At 37.9% G+C, this 21,139-nt stretch overlaps 1 protein-coding gene across 1 annotated transcript; it reads left to right on the top strand.

The window, feature by feature from the left end:
* Positions 1–1,654: 1,654 nt before the first annotated feature.
* Positions 1,655–17,202, top strand: LOC127952069 (uncharacterized). The gene is made up of 5 exons (XM_052550333.1): positions 1,655–2,231; positions 2,456–3,250; positions 11,918–12,604; positions 14,788–15,450; positions 15,737–17,202. The coding sequence occupies exons 1-5, from the start codon at positions 1,655–1,657 to the stop codon at positions 16,960–16,962; spliced, it is 3,948 nt and encodes a 1,315-aa protein (XP_052406293.1). The 3' UTR covers positions 16,963–17,202.
* The last annotated feature ends 3,937 nt before the right edge of the window (positions 17,203–21,139 follow it).

The raw sequence follows: 21,139 nt of genomic DNA, 5'->3' as shown, positions 1-21,139 counted from the left end.
GGTTCCTAGCACAGGGGCCATTTGCTCCTCCTGGAATGCATTTGAAGTCTGATGGAGAGTAGCAGAAAGTTGCTGTTTAACATCATCTTGATAATGGGCGTGGGGAACCCCTGGCAATTTAGCACCGATAAAAGTAGAATGTGAGGCCATGTCTACAATTTATATGCAAATGTCACAAGGCTAAAAGGGATTTCTTATATATATATATATATATATATATATATATATATATATATGTATGTATATATATATATATGTATGTATATATATGTATATATATGTATATATATGTATATATATATATATATATATATATATTATATATATATATATATATATATATATATATATATATATATATATATATATATATATATATATATATATAGTCCCAAAGATCTTACATGATACAAAGCAGATGCTACAGCATATTTTATTCTCCACACTTTTTCCTTCCACTCAACTTTCTGTTAACATGCTTGGATACAGCACTCTGTGAACAGCCAGCTTCTTTGGCAATAAATCTTTGTGGCTTACCCTCCTTGTGAAGGATGTCAATGATTGTCTTCTGGACAACTGTCAGATCAGTCTTTCCCATGATTGTGTAGCCTAATGAACCAAACTGAGAGACCATTTTGAAGGCTCAGATTTGCATGTCACCATACTCTAATTTGTTGAGATAGTGAATTGGTGGGTTTTTGTTAAATGTGAGCCAAATCATCACAATTAAAAGAACCAAAGACTTAAACTACTTCAATCTGTGTTTATTTAATTTATTTAATACAAACGTTTCACAATTCGAGTTGAATTACTGAAATAAATGAACTTTTTCACGACATTTAAATTTATTGAGAAGCAACTGTACATTGCAGTGTATTGATGTGTATAACAACAAATCAATATAGCTATTTATCTATTCTAGACAATAAGTTTCCCAGTCTGTCCATTGTGTTATTTGGAAGTTCTTCATCTGTCCAGTTTGGACATGAAAACCTTCTAATTGGAGAAAAACAGACACATGTGGAAAACACTGAAGTATCCAGGATTGAGCCTTTACAGAAGAAGATATCAGAATGCCACATCTCTGTGTTCAACCTGATTGACTTACATGAGGCTGAACTTTATCAGGACTGTGTGGATCATCACATTGGTCAGCTTGTGAATGAAAATGAAATCCACGTTTTCATCTTTGTTGTGCGACTGGGGCAGTTAACCAATGATGATAAGATGAGTCTGGAATGGCTTCAGAGTGTGTTTGGTGACAAAGTTCTTCAGTTTGTGATGATTCTCTTTACCTACGAGAGAGAAAAGGAGTGTAACACTATAAAATATGATCTGAAGAGAAACCCTGATCTGAAGCAGCTACTGGAGAAATGTGGAGGAAGATATCACACCTGTAACATGATGATGAACAACCAATCAGAGATGAGAGACTTGATGAAGAAGATTGAGCATCTGTTTAATGAGAATCAACAGCAGTGCTACACTGGAGAGATGCTCAACACTGCATCAATAAGGAAAAAAGAGCTGGAAAGTCGTGAACATCCGTCTGGTAAGAATTACGTTTTTTTTCCTATGTCTTTTTCAAATGTTTGCATGTTTCTTATACATGACAGATTTTTACAGAGTTGTTTTTTTAGGTTACACATCAGAAATGGAATCAAATACACACCTGAACTTAATTTTACTGGGGAAGAAACGAGCTGGGAAGAGTGCATCAGGAAACACAATACTGGGACAAGAAGTTTTCATGTCAAAGAAAAGCTCCAAATCAGTCACTCGAGATGCAGTTGTGAAATCTGGGACTGTAAATGGGTTTCCAGTCACTGTTTACGACACACCTGGATTCTTTGACCCAGCGATGAGTACAGAAGACATTCAGAAGATACTGGATAAGGTTCTCCTGAAATGTGAATCTGGTCCCTGTGCATTTTTGCTGGTTATCAAAGCTGATAGTTTCACTGAAGAAGAGATAAAAACTGTGGAGAAGATTGAGAAGCTGCTGGGGGAAAAACGCTTTAAAAAAACCTGGATTCTGTTCACCAGAGGAGACGAACTAAAAGATGAAAACAAGACCATAAATGAATTCATCAACGAGACTGAAGAACTGAAGAAACTCGTTCAGAAATATGATCAGAGATACCATGTGTTCAACAACAAGATAAGAGGACATAGTGACCAACCTCGATTACTGCTGGTAAAAATTCTCCAGAGATCTTTTGGAGTAAAGGGTGAGTCTTTAAAAAAATTATCAAATAAAAAATTTTAAACTCCTGTTTCTTTTTCTAACCTCATCCAGGAAAAGTGCTTAAAAAGTGCAAAAAAACAACAACTCATGACTGTTAACTGGAAAGTTGTTAGTTTTCTAACTGCACTTCATCAATCATGGTGTTCTTGAAGGATTTTCCTGTAAATGACTACTTACATCTGTTTTCTTTTCTTTTTAAATCATCAGATGGAGGAGAAGTCGAACAGATTCATGTCAGTCCAAACACTCGTAATGAACCAGACACTCCTGTCTCAAGTCATTCATCCAGAAGGATTGTTCTTCTGGGTAAAACTGGAGTTGGGAAAAGTGCAGCTGGAAACACAATACTAGGACAGAAGGAGTTCAGATCTGTGCTGAAAATGAATTCAGTAACCCGTGGATGTTCAGAGAAACATGCCACTGTTTCAGGAAGATCCGTGTCTGTAGTTGATACTCCTGGATTCTTTGATACAGAGATGAGCCCTGAAGAGTTAATGACAGAAATAGCACAAAGTTTTTATTTATCCAGTCCTGGACCTCATGCTTTTATCATTGTGTTCAGAGTTATTGACAGATTCACTGAACAGGAGCAACAAATTCCTCAGCAGATTGAGATAATGTTTGGTCAGGACATGTTAAAATACTCCATCATTCTCTTCACTCATGGAGATCTGCTGAAAGGACAACATATAGAGAACCTCACTGATGAGAACTGTGCTTTTAGACATCTACTTGAACAGTGTGGAGGCAGATATCACGTCTTCAACAATGAATATCAGAATAACAGTAAGCAGGTGAATGAACTACTACAGAAGATTGACTCAATGATAGAGCAGAACGGAGGAGAACACTACAGTAATCAGATGTTTGAAGATGCTCAGAGATACAGACAAGAGGAAGAAGAGAGGAAGCTGAGAGAGGAAGAGGAGAGAAAACAACAAGAGGCGGAGCAAAGACAAGATGAGACTGGGGGGATGGTAAAAGAGGAAGTAGAAAGAAAAAGTGAAAATCCTGAGTTTAAACAATTTTTAACCAAGTATCAGGCTACATTGCGTCTATCAGCTTTTGCGCTTAGTAAAAATATGGTTGCTGGTGAATTTATGGGTGTATGTATTGGTGGAGCTGTTGGTGCAGCTTGTGGACTTATCGGTGGCCCGGCTGGTATAGCTTTTGGTGTATTTGTTGGTGGAGCTGTTGGAGCAGCTGTTGGTGGAGCTGCTGGTGCAGTTATTAGTAAAGTTAGGTGTAATGTGTGACAAATCCTCATGACCCACAGGTTTAGGGTAGAGATGGTGCATGCTTCTGCCAAATACTGTAACTGTAAATCTAAACATTCACATGGTCCAGGGTTCCTTGTGAAAGCCCTGTGTGGAGCTGTTGCTATACCACACCAGTCCTTGATCAGTAAATAACTTTGTTCAATAAATGGTTGTATTAATACATTTACAGTTATCATCCATTTTACAATTCAGAATATATATTGGGTTATGGGAAGTTAGGGTGAAAAAAAGCTTAATTAAATGGTAGCGGTACTATTAGAGAGATGGAGCATTATCTTGTTATTCTTAAAGAAATTAAAAAGAATCTGAATTAAATGTATTCAGTGTCAAAAGATAAAATAATTAATTTAGAATTTCCATCACTGTTTGCTATGTTAAGGTGAGATTCAAATGAATGTATGAAAGTGAGATTCCACCTCACACCTTGTCCCACCTCATTGTTCAGTCTTGTTTATTCGAAGTAGACTCTATTTCATTTTCCTGTGCTCCAACAAATATCTCCAGTGATTATCTCCAGCGATTTCCTCCTGTCTTCCCTTTCTCATGTTCCCTGTGTTGTGTAGACAAGATTACCTGAATAATTACCCCTACTCCAGATCTGCTCCACCATCCACGATCTCCTGCACCTGCAAACAGGAAAGTCTGTTTATCACTCTTATCTTCATTCTCTGCAATATTGAACCTGCCATTACCTTCTTTTTCTCAGAGATATAAATAAACCCTATTTGCATCTTCTTTCAGTCTGTCTACATCATGTAACATTAAAATAGGTTTACATCATTTTAATGCAGCATTTGAACACAATGAAATAGAGCTGAATGAGTGGCACTTCATGCTGTTATGAAACTGGAAGAGTCTGGTGACTGGAGGCTGCAGGGGAAGATTTTCTGAGCTGCTGGACCAAAGATGAACCCAAAGAAGAAACTGACTGGAGATTAGAGCATGTGAGGTTTTCTGTGGAAATATGTCACATTTAACACTTTCTGTTAAACATTGTTTGTTTTATAAAATCATGAACATAGATTATTTTTCCTGATGATAAAATAAAAATAAATACATTTGTTTACTTAAAGTGTGATCTAAATTAGCAAACCAAGCCATTTATACGATAAGTGATAAATATGACTCTATTTACCAGCTTTTAAGCATTTTAGCAGTGGTTTATTTGAAGCAGATGATCAGTACTTATTTACTTGCTATTTTATAGAGATAATGGAATATAGATTTTCTGTGACAAATATGTTTTGCTTAATTTTCTAAAATATCTTATTAACTGTCAAAAATGTTATGGAAAACCTCCTGCTCTTATACTGTGGTTTTGTACTTATGTATGGTTTTCTATAGCATCATCTTAATCAAAGAGTGCATACAGTATTTTCTCTGTCCTACATGTCCTGACATTACTATAAAATGTATCTGTACCTCTATGTTAATCAGATGCTGACAAAAGTTAAAGATCTAATAGATTAATAAAATGTTACTTTAGTTGAAGCTACTATCATTCTTTCAAAGTACTAGGCACATTTCCATCTCCATCTGATGACTTCTGCTCGTCCACTCAGCTTTTGAGGACAGGGATTGAGTAACTGTGTAATGGTCAGGTGGAGCCGGGGATTGAACTCAAATCACGCAATTGTTATTGTTTTTGTAGTGCCCCCTCTAGTGGCAGGTCCTACAAGCTGTACCTTTAACTCACTGTCAGCAGTACCCTGAACTTTCGGTTGATTAACCCCAAAACTTGCTTACTCGGGGTATGTGATTCCAAAAACACGTCCGGGAGTAAGTTCATTCAGTTAAGAGTATGCTCCTGGTTTAGACTCAAGACATTCTCAACAGAGCGACAAATCGACGAGTCACTATGAAAATGGACACTGAGAAAAAGCGCGCCATGCTGCTTTTTTCCTTTTTCTTTTGTTCACTGGTATTTTACATTCTTAGTGCATATTGGCACCTAATTGATGGTTGTGCAATGATTTTTTTTTATCCTTGAGAATATTCCACCTCCACCTGTTTCCACCTCCAATTCTCCAACAACACCCACACTGACCTGTTTACCAGTAGTTATCGTTTTATCTGTATTGATGTCACTGCTCAAATTAACAGTGTCAAAAATCATAAGATCAGAAACAGAGAAACGATCTGCAGTAACCTCAGCCATAGTGGGTTTATTCCCAACTGACCCACCAGAAACTGACGCAACAGCAGCAACAGGGTCCACAACATCCTCTGTAACAGACACAACTTCAGAAGGATTACTCTGAGTGTTAGTCTGTACAGTAGCATTTTCATCTATTTTTTCAGGACAAGCACGTATCAGATGGTTAATTTTGCCACAGCCAAAGCATTTCATTATACTTTCAGATGTTGCATAAACTGTATAGTTAAAGTCTTCAACTTTAACATTAAAGGACAGGTTCAGCTCATCAGCGTTGTTTTTCAAAATCATATAGACCTGTCTCCGTAATGACACTACATGTTTCAACAAGGGTGATTTGCAACTAAAAGCAATTTTCCCAATGGGAGAAACAATCTTACCAAAGAAAGACAATTCTTTAGCAATACTTGCATCAGAAACAAAAGGAGGAACATTCGACACAACAATCTTTCTAGAAGGGCTAATTAGCGGCAGAACATGCGTAAATGCATCATTCATCACGACTCCCGTTTGAACAAGCTCATTAGCTTTTTCGATCGTGTTTAAAAATAAAACAACCACGTTGTTCATTTTAGATGCAGAAACAATAGCGTTGCAACCAACTACATTGCCAACCGCTAAAACACATTCCTCCACACTGAATTTACACAAAATCTTAATCCCATGACACCGAGTTAGACCATCACTACTCGCAACACCTGAAGCAGCCATGCTTCCCGGCAACAAAAACGCCGGGAGCAGACTTCCACAACTTTCTCTAAAAGAAACTACTCCTCATACACAAAAAAACACACACAAAACATAAACAAACAAACAAACACAAAAAAAGGTTAGAAAACACACTCAGGTGTCGCTCACCACGCACTCTTCTCACTCGCTCCGCAAACGCTCGCACATTCGCACCAGCCACAGTCGGCTACCGCTCACACACGCTCCGCCCACTCGTTCCCAGCATCCACTCCGAGAGAGAGAGAGAGAGAGAGACACATACACACACATACACTTTATTATTTTCCACCTCCTCCAAAAGAACTGCAATTTCATGCTTTGAAAATTGGGGTTTTCATGTCATTTTCATTATTCACACGGCTGAGAGGGAGTACATTTAAACACTGCCCCACCAAGTAATGACAGAGTGCGCAGAGGTATGCAAATACGTTGACAGGCTTGTAGCGGGGCAGATCTAGAAAAATATTGATGGGGTGGCAAAAAGGGGGCAGGAATTTTTGAGGGGTGGCAACATATGGCAGACATATATATACTGACATTTAGTCACAGTTATCAGTTTGATGATAAATAGTATATGTGCACACTACAAAATGACAAAGGCTGCCATTTACAAACTTAATCTCATGCAATCAATGTCTTGCATTTGAGACAATATAAGGAATAAGTGACCATACAATGTGATCTCTCTTAATAGGAGATAGAAGTGTGACAGAAGTAAGGGGCATTATCACAGGAAAGACATTAAGGTTAAGACATAGGTGATGAGTGGCAGATGTGTGAGAGGGGAAGCAAACTGTTTGTTTTTTTTTGACTGTGACTGTTTATATAAAATAAGAAAGATAAAAAAATACTGCTTCATATTCAGCAGAATTTACACCATTTACACCAGTGTTACATTTTAAACTTTGTTTCTCACTAATCCATACAGTATGCATCGACACAGTCTCGCTGCTTTTTCTTCTGTGTGGGTGTATTCAAGCCGCGCGCTTTAGTTTGAATCTGAATAGCGTGTTCAGCGTGGGGGCGTGGTCTCATTAGATATAACGAAAGTAGACGTGAAAAACGGACATCGCGTTGTTTTCATATGGATTACTTTATCACAGAATATCTGTTAGCAGCACTTGTTACACTTCATTTTAATGACGTGTTTGTAAAAGATCAGCGCAGACAGCACACATACTGATAAGATGCTCGGGAGAAAACAAACACATAACTTCATTATCATACTCCGCGTTGTGATTCGGAGATGCTCGTTGGTCTAAATAAAGTTGGTAATGAACCCTCTTTTATGGCCAAACGCTTTGAAAATCCTGCTGTACTCACCGAGATTAGAAAAGCAGTCATCAGTGAAATGTTGTGACACAACAAAAGGGATTTGTTGTACTGCTCTGTTATTGTGGTAAAAATGAATTTTAGCCATTGGTTCTTCTGATCTTCATTCTTTGGCAGTGAAAATAAAACAAACTTTCCTTTACAATTAAAACACACTGTCTCCTCGACATGATGCTCTCACACCAACCAGAGCGTCTGTGTGTGTGTGTGTGGGGGGGGGTGTGGGGCAGGTCAGAGTAGTTTTGTTTCTCCCAAGACGGTAGGCGGAGATTATTATGCAAAGTGTTCCTAGTGACGTACATAGAGATGGGCAAAAGATTTGAAATCTATAACGACTCGTTTCAGCGATTCAGAGTCGACTCCTTACTTTAGAAGCCAATAACTTTATAAATCGTGTACTTTTTGGTTTAATTATTTGCACATTGTTTACACTGATGGACAGCCACATCATACACTGTAATACAGGTAATTTTTGATTTCCCATCTGCGTGGCTCTTTAATAGTCTCTGCAGGAAAGTAATGGGAGTTACCAGATTAGGTTACCAGACATGGTTTTTACACCATGATACCTGATTGGTTGACGTAACAGTGACGTTAGGTTTAGAGGTGGGGTTGGGTAAGGAGGATCATTTAGATTGCATGATTTATAAACACCCAGCAGTTTGAAAACACCCACATGGTGATAAACGCTAACTTTTGTTCTGCAGAGACCTAAGTCTCAATGAAATGGTGAAATCCTCTCATAGTGCGCTGTGCACATGTGTAGCCTACATCATGTGTCAATATAGTAAATAGCTGAAAACACCACGCGTGCTTCTGTGTGTGTAGTAGTAGTAGAGCACACATAGATCCCAGAGACGTGTAGAACAACAATTGCAGTATCTTTGACCGTTAATATTCACAGACAATAGTCCATATCGATGTTTGATTAAATGTACAGCACAATTTTTTATTTATTCATTCAAAAATGGCCGAATTCCGTGACGTTCTGCTTTATACAGCAAGTTCTCTTTGTGACTGAATTCTGCGATTCGATCCCTGTCGCTTTGCACAGATAATAAATTTTTTTTACCTCTTTCCTCCTGTGTCTCCTCGCGACTCCTGGTTAGTGATGGCCGATTCGTGAACGAATCGTTCAATTTAACTGGTTCTTCTTAGTGAACCGGTTGAACCAGTTCACCAAATCGAACTGAATCGTTTGAAACGGTTCACGTCTCCAATAAGCATAAATCCACAAATGACTTAAGCTGTTAACTTTTTTTAATGTGACTGACACTCCCTCTGAGTCAGAATAAACCAATATCCCGGGGTAATCCATTTACTCAAACAGTACACTGAATGAAATGCTGTGAAGACCGAACTGAAGATGAACACTGAGCCGAGCCAGATAATGAACAAACACGCCCACTGCTGGAGCAGTTCTCGTTCTCGAGTCAACCGGTTGCTTCGGTTTTCGGATCACCAGTACACTCAACCGAGAATCGTTTCTGTCGGACGCGTCCGAATTGAGAACCGATGAACTGATGATACTGCGCATGCGCGATTCAGCATGAAGCCAACTGACTCACAGCATGTCTCTGAACCGAAGGGATTCTTTTGGTGATTGATTCTGATTCTGTACTAGTAATGTTATGAGCGCGGGTATTTCGAGGGCTTGGATGAAGGGCAATCTGGCGAAACGTAAGTTCATTTAATAACAAATACATCGCAATGGATTATGTTTAGTAAGTGGATCATGGTTTCTGCGCTGATGACACCTAATTTATTTACTTTATATCTTCAAGACTTAAATCCTCATATGCACATTATTGCTGTTACTGTATTTAGGTGTTGTTGCAAAACTCTAATGTAAACTTTTCATGATTTTGAGGTTTTTAACTGACTAAAGTTATGATTACTGACTTTATATATCTGAATGTTTGATAGACGTGACGCCATTACGTCATCGCCAATGACGTCATTACGTCGAGCGTAAAAGAACCGATGAACCGGTTTTTTCAACCGGTTTATTGAATCGAACCGTCCGAAAGAACCGGTTCGCGGAAAAGAATCGAACTTCCCATCACTACTCCTGGTTCCCTCGCTTCGCGCGCACCCATAAAGTTTTCCCAAAAAATGTAAATAGTCTATTGCCGCTCTGTCGTCCTCTCGTAAATTGGCCATAACTTTTAATTCGTTGCCAACTGGGGTGACCCCGGTGGATCCGCCCCTGCTGGTAGGAAAGCTATTTAAAACGCTCGGACCGAGTCTTTTGATTGAGCGTACATTTCTTCGTCCTTAAGCCTTCCACAGAATATATAAATACGGATAAATAAATTTAAACCACTTAACTTAATTATCGCTATTGGGATGTGAGGAGACTTTCAATCAGTATACCAGGGGAAGTTAAAGTTTTTGATGAAAGATTACCAGGAAGCATGAATAAAAAAAAAAAAAATTAAGTGAACGGATAAATTATTTATAATAAACGCTACAGTATTCTATTAAAAAAAATCTTATTTTTATTTAATGGTGACAGAGGGACGCAGATGAATTTGAATAGACTCGTTTTATCCGCACGTCAGTCAAGCTTTCAGTTTCATTTTTGGATACTTCAAGGTGTAGGTGGTAAAATGGCGCACGGTGCAGGTAATATTGAAATTAAGAGAATATGAATAGGCCCGTTTTTATTATTAGCCTACTCTAAATGTTTCTTCAATGATACGTCATAATACGCTTTATTGATTAAGCGAAACGATCAGTTGTTTTAAGATTAATCTATCTCGTTGGATTTCAACAAGTAGCCTACTAAATCAACGACAAATCGAGCAGTATTTACACATTTAAAGTATTTACACATTTAAGTATTTACACATTTAAAAGGTATTTACACATTTAAAAGGCATACGACTCGCAAATGAATTTAGAAATAGGCACTCTTTAATTGTTTGTGTGTTGCATTCATCTGGGTTTATACCATATTTTTTTCTCAGGCTCTCAAATGGTCCCGGTTGTGAGAAGAAAAAGAACATGTGAGGGTTTTTTATATTATTTTATTTTTTAGCTTTTTTCTCTTTCCTAAATTTGTAGGATTGGTTCCCTTTTTTTACCTTGATATGATTACTTCATGTTATTCTTTAGTTTAAGTGGTAACTGAAATGAAGTAGGGCTACTTTTAATGTATTCTGAATATTATTTTGCGTTGTGTTGACTAGTTCATAATAACATGCGTTTGTTTGTTTGTTTGTTTGTTTGTTTGTTTGTTTGTTTGTTTGTTTGTTTGTTTGTTTGTTTGCAGTGGAAAGCAGTCCAGATTTCTCTCGCACCAACTGTAAGTAAATAATATTCTGTGGACTATTTTCTAATTTAAATGTTTGAAATGCCCCATGATGCTTAGCACAAATTGGGGGGTGGGGGTGTGGGGGGGGGGGGATTAAACCATAAACTATAAGAGAGTAAGAATAAATTGTTCAAAGATTATATCATTATGTACCCAGTTATAAGCATCTAAGAAATTTTGTTAAACATTAAATCTAGTGTACAGTAAGGTAATTAGGATATATTATTTTTCCAAACCTTTAACCAGTGTACATCAAGGGGGAAAATAATTAAAAACTTGCTAAAGTACTTACAGTAGTCCATGAATAAACGTAAACACTTGTGTAAAAGTACAGGAAGGTTGTATATTTCAGTTAATTATTCATGGCATTTTACTTGTCAAAACATATGAGCAGATCATAACAACATAATACAAAGTAAAATAATCCATAACACAGAGCGAGGAAAAGAGGTCTTGCCACAAATGTATAAAAATAGATCATGATTTATGGCTCATTTGGTAAAAAATGTGGGAGCACAGCCTAAACAAATAAAATAAAAATAAAGTGGTACTATGCCCTAAAAACTAAACTGACCAATCAGCAGATTACAGCTTCCCACACTGTACTACTACAGGTGTTGTAATCAGCAGACCTTCAGTGTATACACAACTTTGCTTACAGACCTTAATCACTCTTAGCACCTCTGTTTCTTCGTTAATTCCAGTGAACCTTTTGGAAAGAAAGGGAGGGTTGGAACAGGAAAACAAATGTCTTTGATCAAATGTCTTTCAATCTAACAGAGAATTGTTGATATGTTGTGTGTTCCTGTGTTTGAGGATTATGTATACTAAATGTGTGATTTCACTCTTTGTAGTGAGGATTGTTCTGCTGGGGAAGAGTGTGTCAGATAACAGTCGAGTGGGAAACTTCATATTAGGACGAGCAGCATTTGACAGTGAAGCTCCTCCAGATGTTGTGGAGAGAGTCGGAGGAAGATTGAAGGACAGACATGTGATCATCATCAACAGTCCTCAGCTGCTCCAGACACATTTGTCACTCCATCAGATCACACAGACAGTGAGAGAGTGTGTGTATCTGTCTGAACCAGGACCTCATGCATTCATTCTTGTACTACAGTGTGAAGACATCATTGAGAAGGACATCAGAAGAGTGAATTATGTCATGAAAGAATTCAGTGAAGAGGCGATGAGACGCACTATAGTGATCACGACTGATAAAGACACTGATAAAAGGGCCTCTGTGAGAGCAAATGAATTAACTGAACAGTTAACTGCAGGGTCTGGAGGAGGACATCTTAAGTTTGATAATGAAAAGGAGATATTTCGCTCTGGAATATCCCAATGTTTAGAGAAGATACTTAGAGAAAACCGTGAAGAATTTCTCATCTGTGAGCTGTATGATAATGCTGAAGAAACATCAGTAGTTGAAGAGCAGAGCAGTTCTGTAGGTTCAGTCAGAACTAAGGAGCAAAAGGAAGGTTCTTATAAACATGATGATGGAAAACGCAAAGACAATAATACAGCGATAAAGGAAGCAAAAGGTATTTTTAAAATGTTCTATTAATGGGACCCCACATTGATCTACCACAACATTAAAATCCACCTGCCCAATATCCCCCTTGTGGTGTGAAAAGAGCCATCATTTGTCGAGACAAGATCTCTGCATGTGTACTGTGGTATCTGGCACCAACACATTATCAGCAGATCAGTTAGCTCCTGCAAGTTGCGAGGTGGGCTTTGATGGATCTTGTCATAGATGCTCAGTCGTACTGAGATATGGGGAATTTCATGTTCCTCAAACCACTCCTGGTCAATTTTTGCAGGCTGTATTGTCCTGCTAAAAGAGGTCACCACCATTAGGGAATGCCATTGCCATGAAGGGGTGTATGTGTATGTGGTGTACAATAATTTTTAGGTAGGTGGTAAATATCAATGTAACATCCACGTGAATGCCAGGATCCTAGATTTTCCAGCAGAACATTGGCCAGAGCATTACACTGCCTCTGGCCTCCACCTTCCCATAGTGCATCCTGCTGCCATCTGTTTCCCAGGTAAACAACGCACATGCACCTGGCCATCCACCTGAAAAGATTTTAACCTGTCTGACTGGTCTCTGTCTACATAGCAACGTAAGCAGCAAACTGCAATGCACTGTGAGTTCTGAGACCTTCCTGTCATGGCCGGCATTACGCTTTTCAGCAATTTGAGCTACAGTAGCTCTTCTTTATGATTGGTCTACTCGGCCTAGCCTTCTCTCCTTAAGTACATCAATGAGCCTCGAGGGCCCATGACCTTGATGCTGATTCACTGGTTGTCTTTCCTTACACCCATTTTGGTACAGGTAGGTACTAACCGCTGTATTCCAGGAACAGATCTTTATGCATCCATTTTTTTTTCACAATTAGGGTGATTTTGATTGCCCCTCCCCCTCCTTGTCTTTCTTCACATTGAATTTAAATCTAGACAGTAATAACTCACAGCACCAGAGACCTCCCTCTCCATAGTTCTGCCAGGCAATGATTCGGGTTACAAGTCTGCCTTTCTAAACATTAGACCAAGACTGTCCCAACGTTCCTTGTTTCCGTCTTCAGAACCTATGGAGATTGACAGGCATGCCTCTTTCATAATGAAAGGGAAAGACAATAAAGGGGGGAAAATATGTTTCTACTTTGGCTCAAATTCATATTTTCTACCTTCAACCATCTTCAACTTAAACTCCATCCCTTTTGAGTGAACCCTAATCTGTCTCAATCACTTGCTAATGGCTGTCTCCAAGTCCCAGCAACTGTATACATTGAAACTGATAACTAACTAGTTTTTGCTTTAATTGTTTCTTGCACTACTTGCAATTTTCATCTATTATTATTCGCCATTATCAACTATGAGCTAGTCAGATGTCCAAATCTATCTACTGTGCCTTGTGTTCCTCCTTTACAACCACAGCAGTAGATGGGAAAAAAGACCATCAACCTCTCAATATTCAGTCAAACACAAGACTGCAATTTCTTCTAGCTATATGTAGGCTTGTTGCACATAATCCTGATTTCTCCTGGCTAAATATAGAGATTTTATCATGAGATCTCTTCTGTTTGCAAATGTCCAAATGCTCCCCTGCAAACTGGTCAGACATGTCAATATCATCATCAGCTCACACTCAGCAGAAGTTAGTTAAAGTACATGTGAGTATGCATATGAAGGACACTCAATGTCCCTCTTACTCTTGTTGGCCATCTCTGGTTGACCACAGATGTTGTGTCCTTAGTCTTGGTGCTTGCTACATCTTTTTTGACACCCCCTTGAAATCATCCCATTGGATTAGTACTACCCATTCTTCATCACCCACTTTACTTCCAAAGTATGCACAGCTTTCTGAAAACAACTTAACATTAAAATCAGACAAGTGTCAAACAGAACGGCTCAAATCAGATGTTCCCCAGAACCTTCTGTTTGAACAAACAACAAACAGTATTCCCAGAACTCACTTTGCAGTTGCTCCAAAGGTTTGACTTTCAGTCGTGTCCTAGGCTTGCAGATCCAACTTTTTCTAAAGTGACAAAGTACGAAAAATGGTAATTGTTAGCTATTCCAGGACATTTATGTTATAGTACATTCATACTTTTATGGCCAGACTTTTTCCATTGAAAATTGTATCAACTGGAAATTTGTCTGTAATCAGTTTATAATGAAATGTATTTCAGTATAAAATGTTTTGTTGTTGTTTAAGGTGGTGCAAGTGTCACTAGACAACAGAAACTGAACTTAGTGCTATGGGGAAGTGATGATTCACTGAAGACCTCCGTATCCAAGCTTATAAGAGGGATTAAGAAACATGAGAGAGAGAGAAGATCAGAGTGTGTGAGGAGAGACGTGGAGCTTCATGGACGTCTGGTCAGTCTGCTGGAGCTTCCAGCTCTGTGCAACACTCGGCACTCAGAAGAGGAAGTGATGCGTCAGACTCTCCGCTGTGTGTCTCTCTGTCATCCTGGAGTTCATGCTTTCCTCCTTATTATTCCTGATGCTCCATTGACCAGTGAAGACAAAGCAGAAATGGAGGAGATCCAGAGGATATTCAGCTCAAGAATCAAAAAACACATCATGGTCCTCAGAATCAAAGAGAAAAACGTGATTAGTAAACTAATTGGTAAAATCGGTCTGTTTCATTCTTCGGCTACTGAGTCATCTCTTCAGTCATTTGAAGGTCACCAGTTTGTTCTGGAGAACAGCTCACAGGTTCCTACTCTACTGCAAGATGTAGAGAACATGGTACAAGAGAATCGAGGAAGATGCTACACGACCTACATGTGCTTTCAGGCTCAAGTAGAACTGGAGAGAAGTAAATGCACATCTCAAATAGAGGAAGTGAGAAGATCTGTGATGAAAACAGCAGGTACAAGTTCATATATATTGGTGATGATGTGTAGATTTTCATTATTTAAATTTCACTATGCTAGCATCATGATAAATCGTTTTTCAACTTTACATTGCAAATTTCAAACACGCACATTCTGAAAGCATGTAACATTATTGATGTGAAGATTAGCAATTAGCATTGGGAAAGACTGACCAAAGCTGCAATTTTAATTATTTATATATATATATATTTATTGCAATTTTGCATCAACTTAAAAATCAGAATTAGAAGCATTTAACTGTCATTGTCATATTGTTCGCAGGTGTTACACGCATTGATGATGATGATGATGATGATTTGAGGATTGTGCTGCTGGGAAAGACAGGAGTTGGAAAGAGTGCAACAGCAAACACTATACTGTCAAGAAACGCTTTTGTTTCTAAATTAACTTCACGGTCAGTGACCAGAGAATGTCAGAAAGAAACCTCTGAGTTCGACAGCAGAGAGATAACTGTGATCGACACTCCAGGCCTGTTTGATACTGGAGTTGATAATGTTGAGACCAGGAAGGAGATTGTGAAGTGCATCTCAATGGCGGCTCCAGGTCCACATGTGTTTCTGCTGGTGATTCAACTGGGACGATTCACTCAAGAGGAGAAAGATGCAGTGAAGCTGATCCAGGAGACTTTTGGAGAGAAATCCAGAATGTACACCATGGTGCTTTTCACCAGAGGAGATGATCTTAGAGGAGCAAGAATTGAAGATTTTGTTGAAGATGATGATAGCTTGAAGAACCTCATACAGCAGTTTGGAAAGAGATACCATGTGTTCAGTAACACTGAGACTAAAGATCAGACGCAGGTTTCTGAGCTGCTGGAGAAGATTGACTGTATGCTGGCAGCTAATGGAGGGAGTTTCTACACCATTGAGATGTTCCAGCAGGTGGAGAAGAACATCAGAGAGGAACAAGACAGAATCATGAAAGAGAAAGAAGAAGAGATCAAGAGAACAGAAGAGGAGCTGAGAGCCAAATATGAAGCAGAAATTGAAGAAATTAAGAAAGAAAAGGAGAGAGAACGACAAGAGATGCAGAATGAACTGAGAAAAAGAGGAGAGGAATTTAAAAAGAGAGAGGAAGAGATCAAGAAAGAAACAAATGAGAATCTGAGAAAAGAGCTACAGAGAAAACTGAAAGAGAAGCAGAAGGAATTTGAAGAGGGGAATAAAATCAAAGAAAAGGCTTCAGAAGAACAACAACAGAACATCGTAAAATACCTGGAAGAAAAACATGAGAAAGAAAAACAAAAGCTCCAGAAGAGAACTGAAAGAAAAACAAGAAAACAAGCAGAATGTGAATATCGCGAAAAACTTGAGAAAGAAGTGGCCAAAGCTTTAGAAGAAGCTGAAGAAAAGCTCCCGATCTCTGCAAAGCGAGCTCGTGACTGGAGTCAGTGTATTCCTGGTATTGGAGGAGCTGCTGGAGGTTTAGTTGGTTCTCTTGAAGAATTTGTGCGTTGGATCACTCAGTGTCGAGCTCACTTTAGATAAATTGGGACATACTGTATCACCTGAAGCACATATTACGATATATATGTATATGCATTGCCTAATTTTCAAAACCCTTTTGTGTGTGTGAGTGCTGTGATAGTTTTGTTGATGTTTGTCTCCAAAGAATGAAGGAAAACAATGATTATTTTGCTATGTTTTTACTTGCTTGCAGTTTATTTATTTATTAATCATAGTTGATTGTAGCCGTAACTTTATATCCAGAGATGGGTACCAGCCCAAAGTCACTAGTTCCTGGGTAAAGTTCCTGCGGTGGAAACGCGGCTTTACAAATTGTCCAATTGTGATTACAGATTATATGATTAAAACTCTAATTGGTAACATAAGTAACTGTATTCTGTAATAATGTATTCTGACTCCATTTTATATTGCTTTTAGATTATGTGTTATCTAAAATGTACCATTGAATACGATACTGATATAAAAAGCAAAGAGAAAGAAAATAGATTCCACTTTTTATATAATCATCAGTGCATTAAACATTACATTACATCGGGGTTTCCCATGCTAGGCTTAATGTAAGAACTGCAGTGAGTTTGTGAGTTAATTAAAAGCTAATAATTAAATAAATCATAAAAACTGTGAAATAAATTATTTGAACACTTGGACACTAAAATATAAATATTAAATTTGTTCACTGCATGCCAGTGTGACCATTAATCAAACTGCAAACATGCAAATGCACGTTAAATTACTTCCAGAACCAGCAGTTACTGAAAATAACTGGATTGTTTCTCAGCAAAGCAATGAAACTTGATGACCAGAAACATGAATGGTCAAGTTACATTTAAAGTGAAACATCATGAACCAAAAAATGGCAGTTGTTTTATTTATTTAATTTTTTTTTTTTTTTTTGCTGAACTGACAGAGGAGTGTCATTTTAGAGAGGAGTTGTTTGTACACCAGAAAAATGTCAGATGCCAATGCTTTGATGTTTAACTGACTACTGTAGGTCATTTATGTGTTCTGATCATCCAAATGTCCAATTCCATTTTTAAGATACAATAGATTAATGTCAATTGTGCAAGTCTGTTGTTATTGGTTGATAGCTTGTGACAACATTGAAAGGAGAGAAGATAATTAAATTCTAGAAGAAGTGCAACTTTCTAAAAGGCTTTCATTAATTGCTATGAAATAATAATAGAGTATTCTGATATTTTCAGGTTTAATGTCACTTGGTGTGTGACTCAATACATTCAACACTGTTGTCTTTATTTAGACAATTGGGTGACAAACAGAGCTATATAACTTAAAATGTTGCAGTCTGTCAGTAATATAATGCAGGTGGATGGAAATCAAGGCTTTGAGAGTCTAAAAAACAAAACCAAATGAAACCCTGCAGATCGTGACAATACATTGATGTGTAAAGACACAAAACGATCGGTCTGTGCAAGAAACTGAACAGTATTTATGTGGTTGTTTTTTACCTCTGATTCAACCTCTGTCCTGAGACCTTTCTCACCAACAGTTGCCTGAAGAAATCATCTTAATCGTCATGCTTTATGGCAGATTGCAGACTTATAAGTGCATTACTGCCACCTATCTCTCAAATGGAGCATTGACACTCCTAATTGAGATTGTAGATAGTGTCAATGTGAACAACATGAGTTCACTGTGTTATAAATCTTCAAAGCTGTAACTACAAATGTGATCGTTCTGCTCCTCAGTCATGATCAGTGTTCAACAGAAGATCAAGAGTGTGTGGAGAAGGTGCTGGACTCTTTCTCCGAGCGCATTTATCAACACACCATGGTGCTCACAACACAAGAGCCCACTGAAACCAATGACATCCTACAGAAAATCATTCAGAAATGTGCAAACAGACACTTCAGTCTTCATAGAAGCAGTTCTCCTTGTGATCTTCTGCAGATGTTCGAGGATATCGTGCAAATTAATGATGGATGTCACCTATTTTGTGCTGAATAAGAAGATTCACAGTATTTCACAATATAAGCACAAGAATAGAAAGATCCATCAGAAGAACAAGAAACCAGTTAGAGAGAACTTAAAACGCGGGACCAAAAAGTAGCTGGAAATGTATATGTGTGTATGAATAGATTAGACACTGTAAAAACTGAAATAAAACTCAAGACTCAGTGTTGACTCTTACAGTAGATCAGGTCTGTGTTTGTGGATGATGGCACAGAAAGCAAGTCCATCTGTGAATGAAGAGCTCATGTCTGTGATGAAAACATCAGAGTAACCTTCACAAATATCTCCACACCAGTCCTGAAGAGCTTTCAGTGAACACATGACCAGACAAACAAACACTTATTTAGGAAATGTTTTCAGATAACATTGGGTCAGCTTTCCTCCAGGCTTGTGCTGCTCCTCTGAGCTCTGGTAATACAGCCTTCATTGGCAGATGACAGAGAGAAGATGGCTCAAGTTGAAAGATCTGCTGAAAGATTTGCTTTCTTTTCATTTATTTCATTTCTAATGATGTACTAGTGATGTGACATCAGTAACATACAACATTTATCTTTGACTCTTAGTATTCATTGTGCATTCTGGTCTAAAAGATGCATTCATAATTGCTGTTAAAAGTTCATCTGTTATTTTTATAACGTTGCCACACTGGGTCAAAAATATTATACACGTACTCGGTTATTTTACCTGGAAAGAAATAGTTAAATTTCTGTTTAAGTGTGTATGGGAAAATTTGTGTTTTAAGCCCTAATATACAGCAAAGGAGAAGTGCTCACTAACACAGTTTTAGACAGATTTGTGAACAATATTTGAGAGAAATAGGCCTCTTGTGTACATAGAAAAAGTCTTCGATCTTTGAGTTCAGCTCATGAAAAATGGGGGCAAAAACAAAAGTGTTGCGTTTATAATTTTGTTCAGCACAGGAGTATTTTCCAGGGTGAAAAAAGTGGATGTTTTGTAATCGGTTTTCTCTTTTTAGACAGTCTCCCAGAATCCTTGGCAGAGCACTTCTGATGATAGTGTCTCATGCAGGAGGATGGTTCTTCTGGGTAAAAGTGGTTCTGGGAAAAGTTAAGCTGGAACACAATACTGGGACAGTAGGTGTTTAAATCTATACCTGACACAAAATCAGAAACCAGTGAAGAGAAACACATCACTGTTTCAGGAAGAAAAACGTCTGTAGTTGATCCTCTTGTTTTCTTAGTTACAGAGATGAGCCCTGAAGAGTTAATGACAGAGATCATGAAGAGTGTTTATTTATCCAGTCCTGGACCTCATGTCCTTCTCATTGTGAGGATCACTGAACAGGAAGAGAAGATTCCTCAGATGTGGAGGAGGTGTTAAAGAGTATTTAAGCCATCTAGTCATGTTTAGAAATACAAGCAAAATGTGGATAATTTGTTGTTTGCAAGAAATTCATACGTCTGTTCTTGATGTAAACCTTCATAATGAGGATTTTGATCTTTCATGTTTTATGTCATGAAATTTTATTATTTTATTATTTATTATTTTCCCCCACATTGTTGTTGTTATTTTGTTTGTTTGTTTTTGCCAATGTCAGACATGCTTGTGAAATCTCTTCCTCCTCCACATCAGACACCAACTGAAACACCAACACCAACTTTTTTTTCTGACATGTTTGTGTGTGTGTGTGTGTTATTCTGTATCTGACGGGTATTAAATACTTTCATAATGCCTAAAGTGTGTGAATGAATCTGTTTAAATGTGCTTTCTCAGCAAATGGATGTGTAAAGCAACAATAAAAAACAAAACGATCAAATGTTGATTTGCACTACTGACAGGTTCAACGGTTCTGCCTCCACCTACAGTGAGCGTGCTCAAACATTGCACTGCAAGTCTTTTCTTTTCTTACAGATAATTGCTTGTGTCTCCTGGTGTGTGTGAAAACTTAATCCAGAAAACGTTCACATAGCACCACCCAGAATTCAAGGGTTTAATGAATACAGTTGAATTGTTTTGTAAATGTTTATGACAGTCTGTACTAGCTTCTGATTAGTGTTTATAAGCTTGCCTGATCTCAACATAAAGTAGTCTTAATAATAATTATAATTTTATATATATACATATATATATAAAATAACATAATTTCAACTAGCAGTTTGAGACCAATGGAAAACCATGTGGTTTTTGTTAAGACTTTCTTAAGTTGCTGTTAGCCAAGTCATTTTTCTTTCAATATTTGGTCTCTCTTTATGCTGACTTTAAGAAT

The sequence above is a fragment of the Carassius gibelio genome, chromosome B3 (assembly GCF_023724105.1).
Source record: "Carassius gibelio isolate Cgi1373 ecotype wild population from Czech Republic chromosome B3, carGib1.2-hapl.c, whole genome shotgun sequence".
NCBI classification, from domain to species: domain Eukaryota; kingdom Metazoa; phylum Chordata; class Actinopteri; order Cypriniformes; family Cyprinidae; genus Carassius; species Carassius gibelio.
This window is presented reverse-complemented; position numbering and strand designations above follow the sequence as displayed.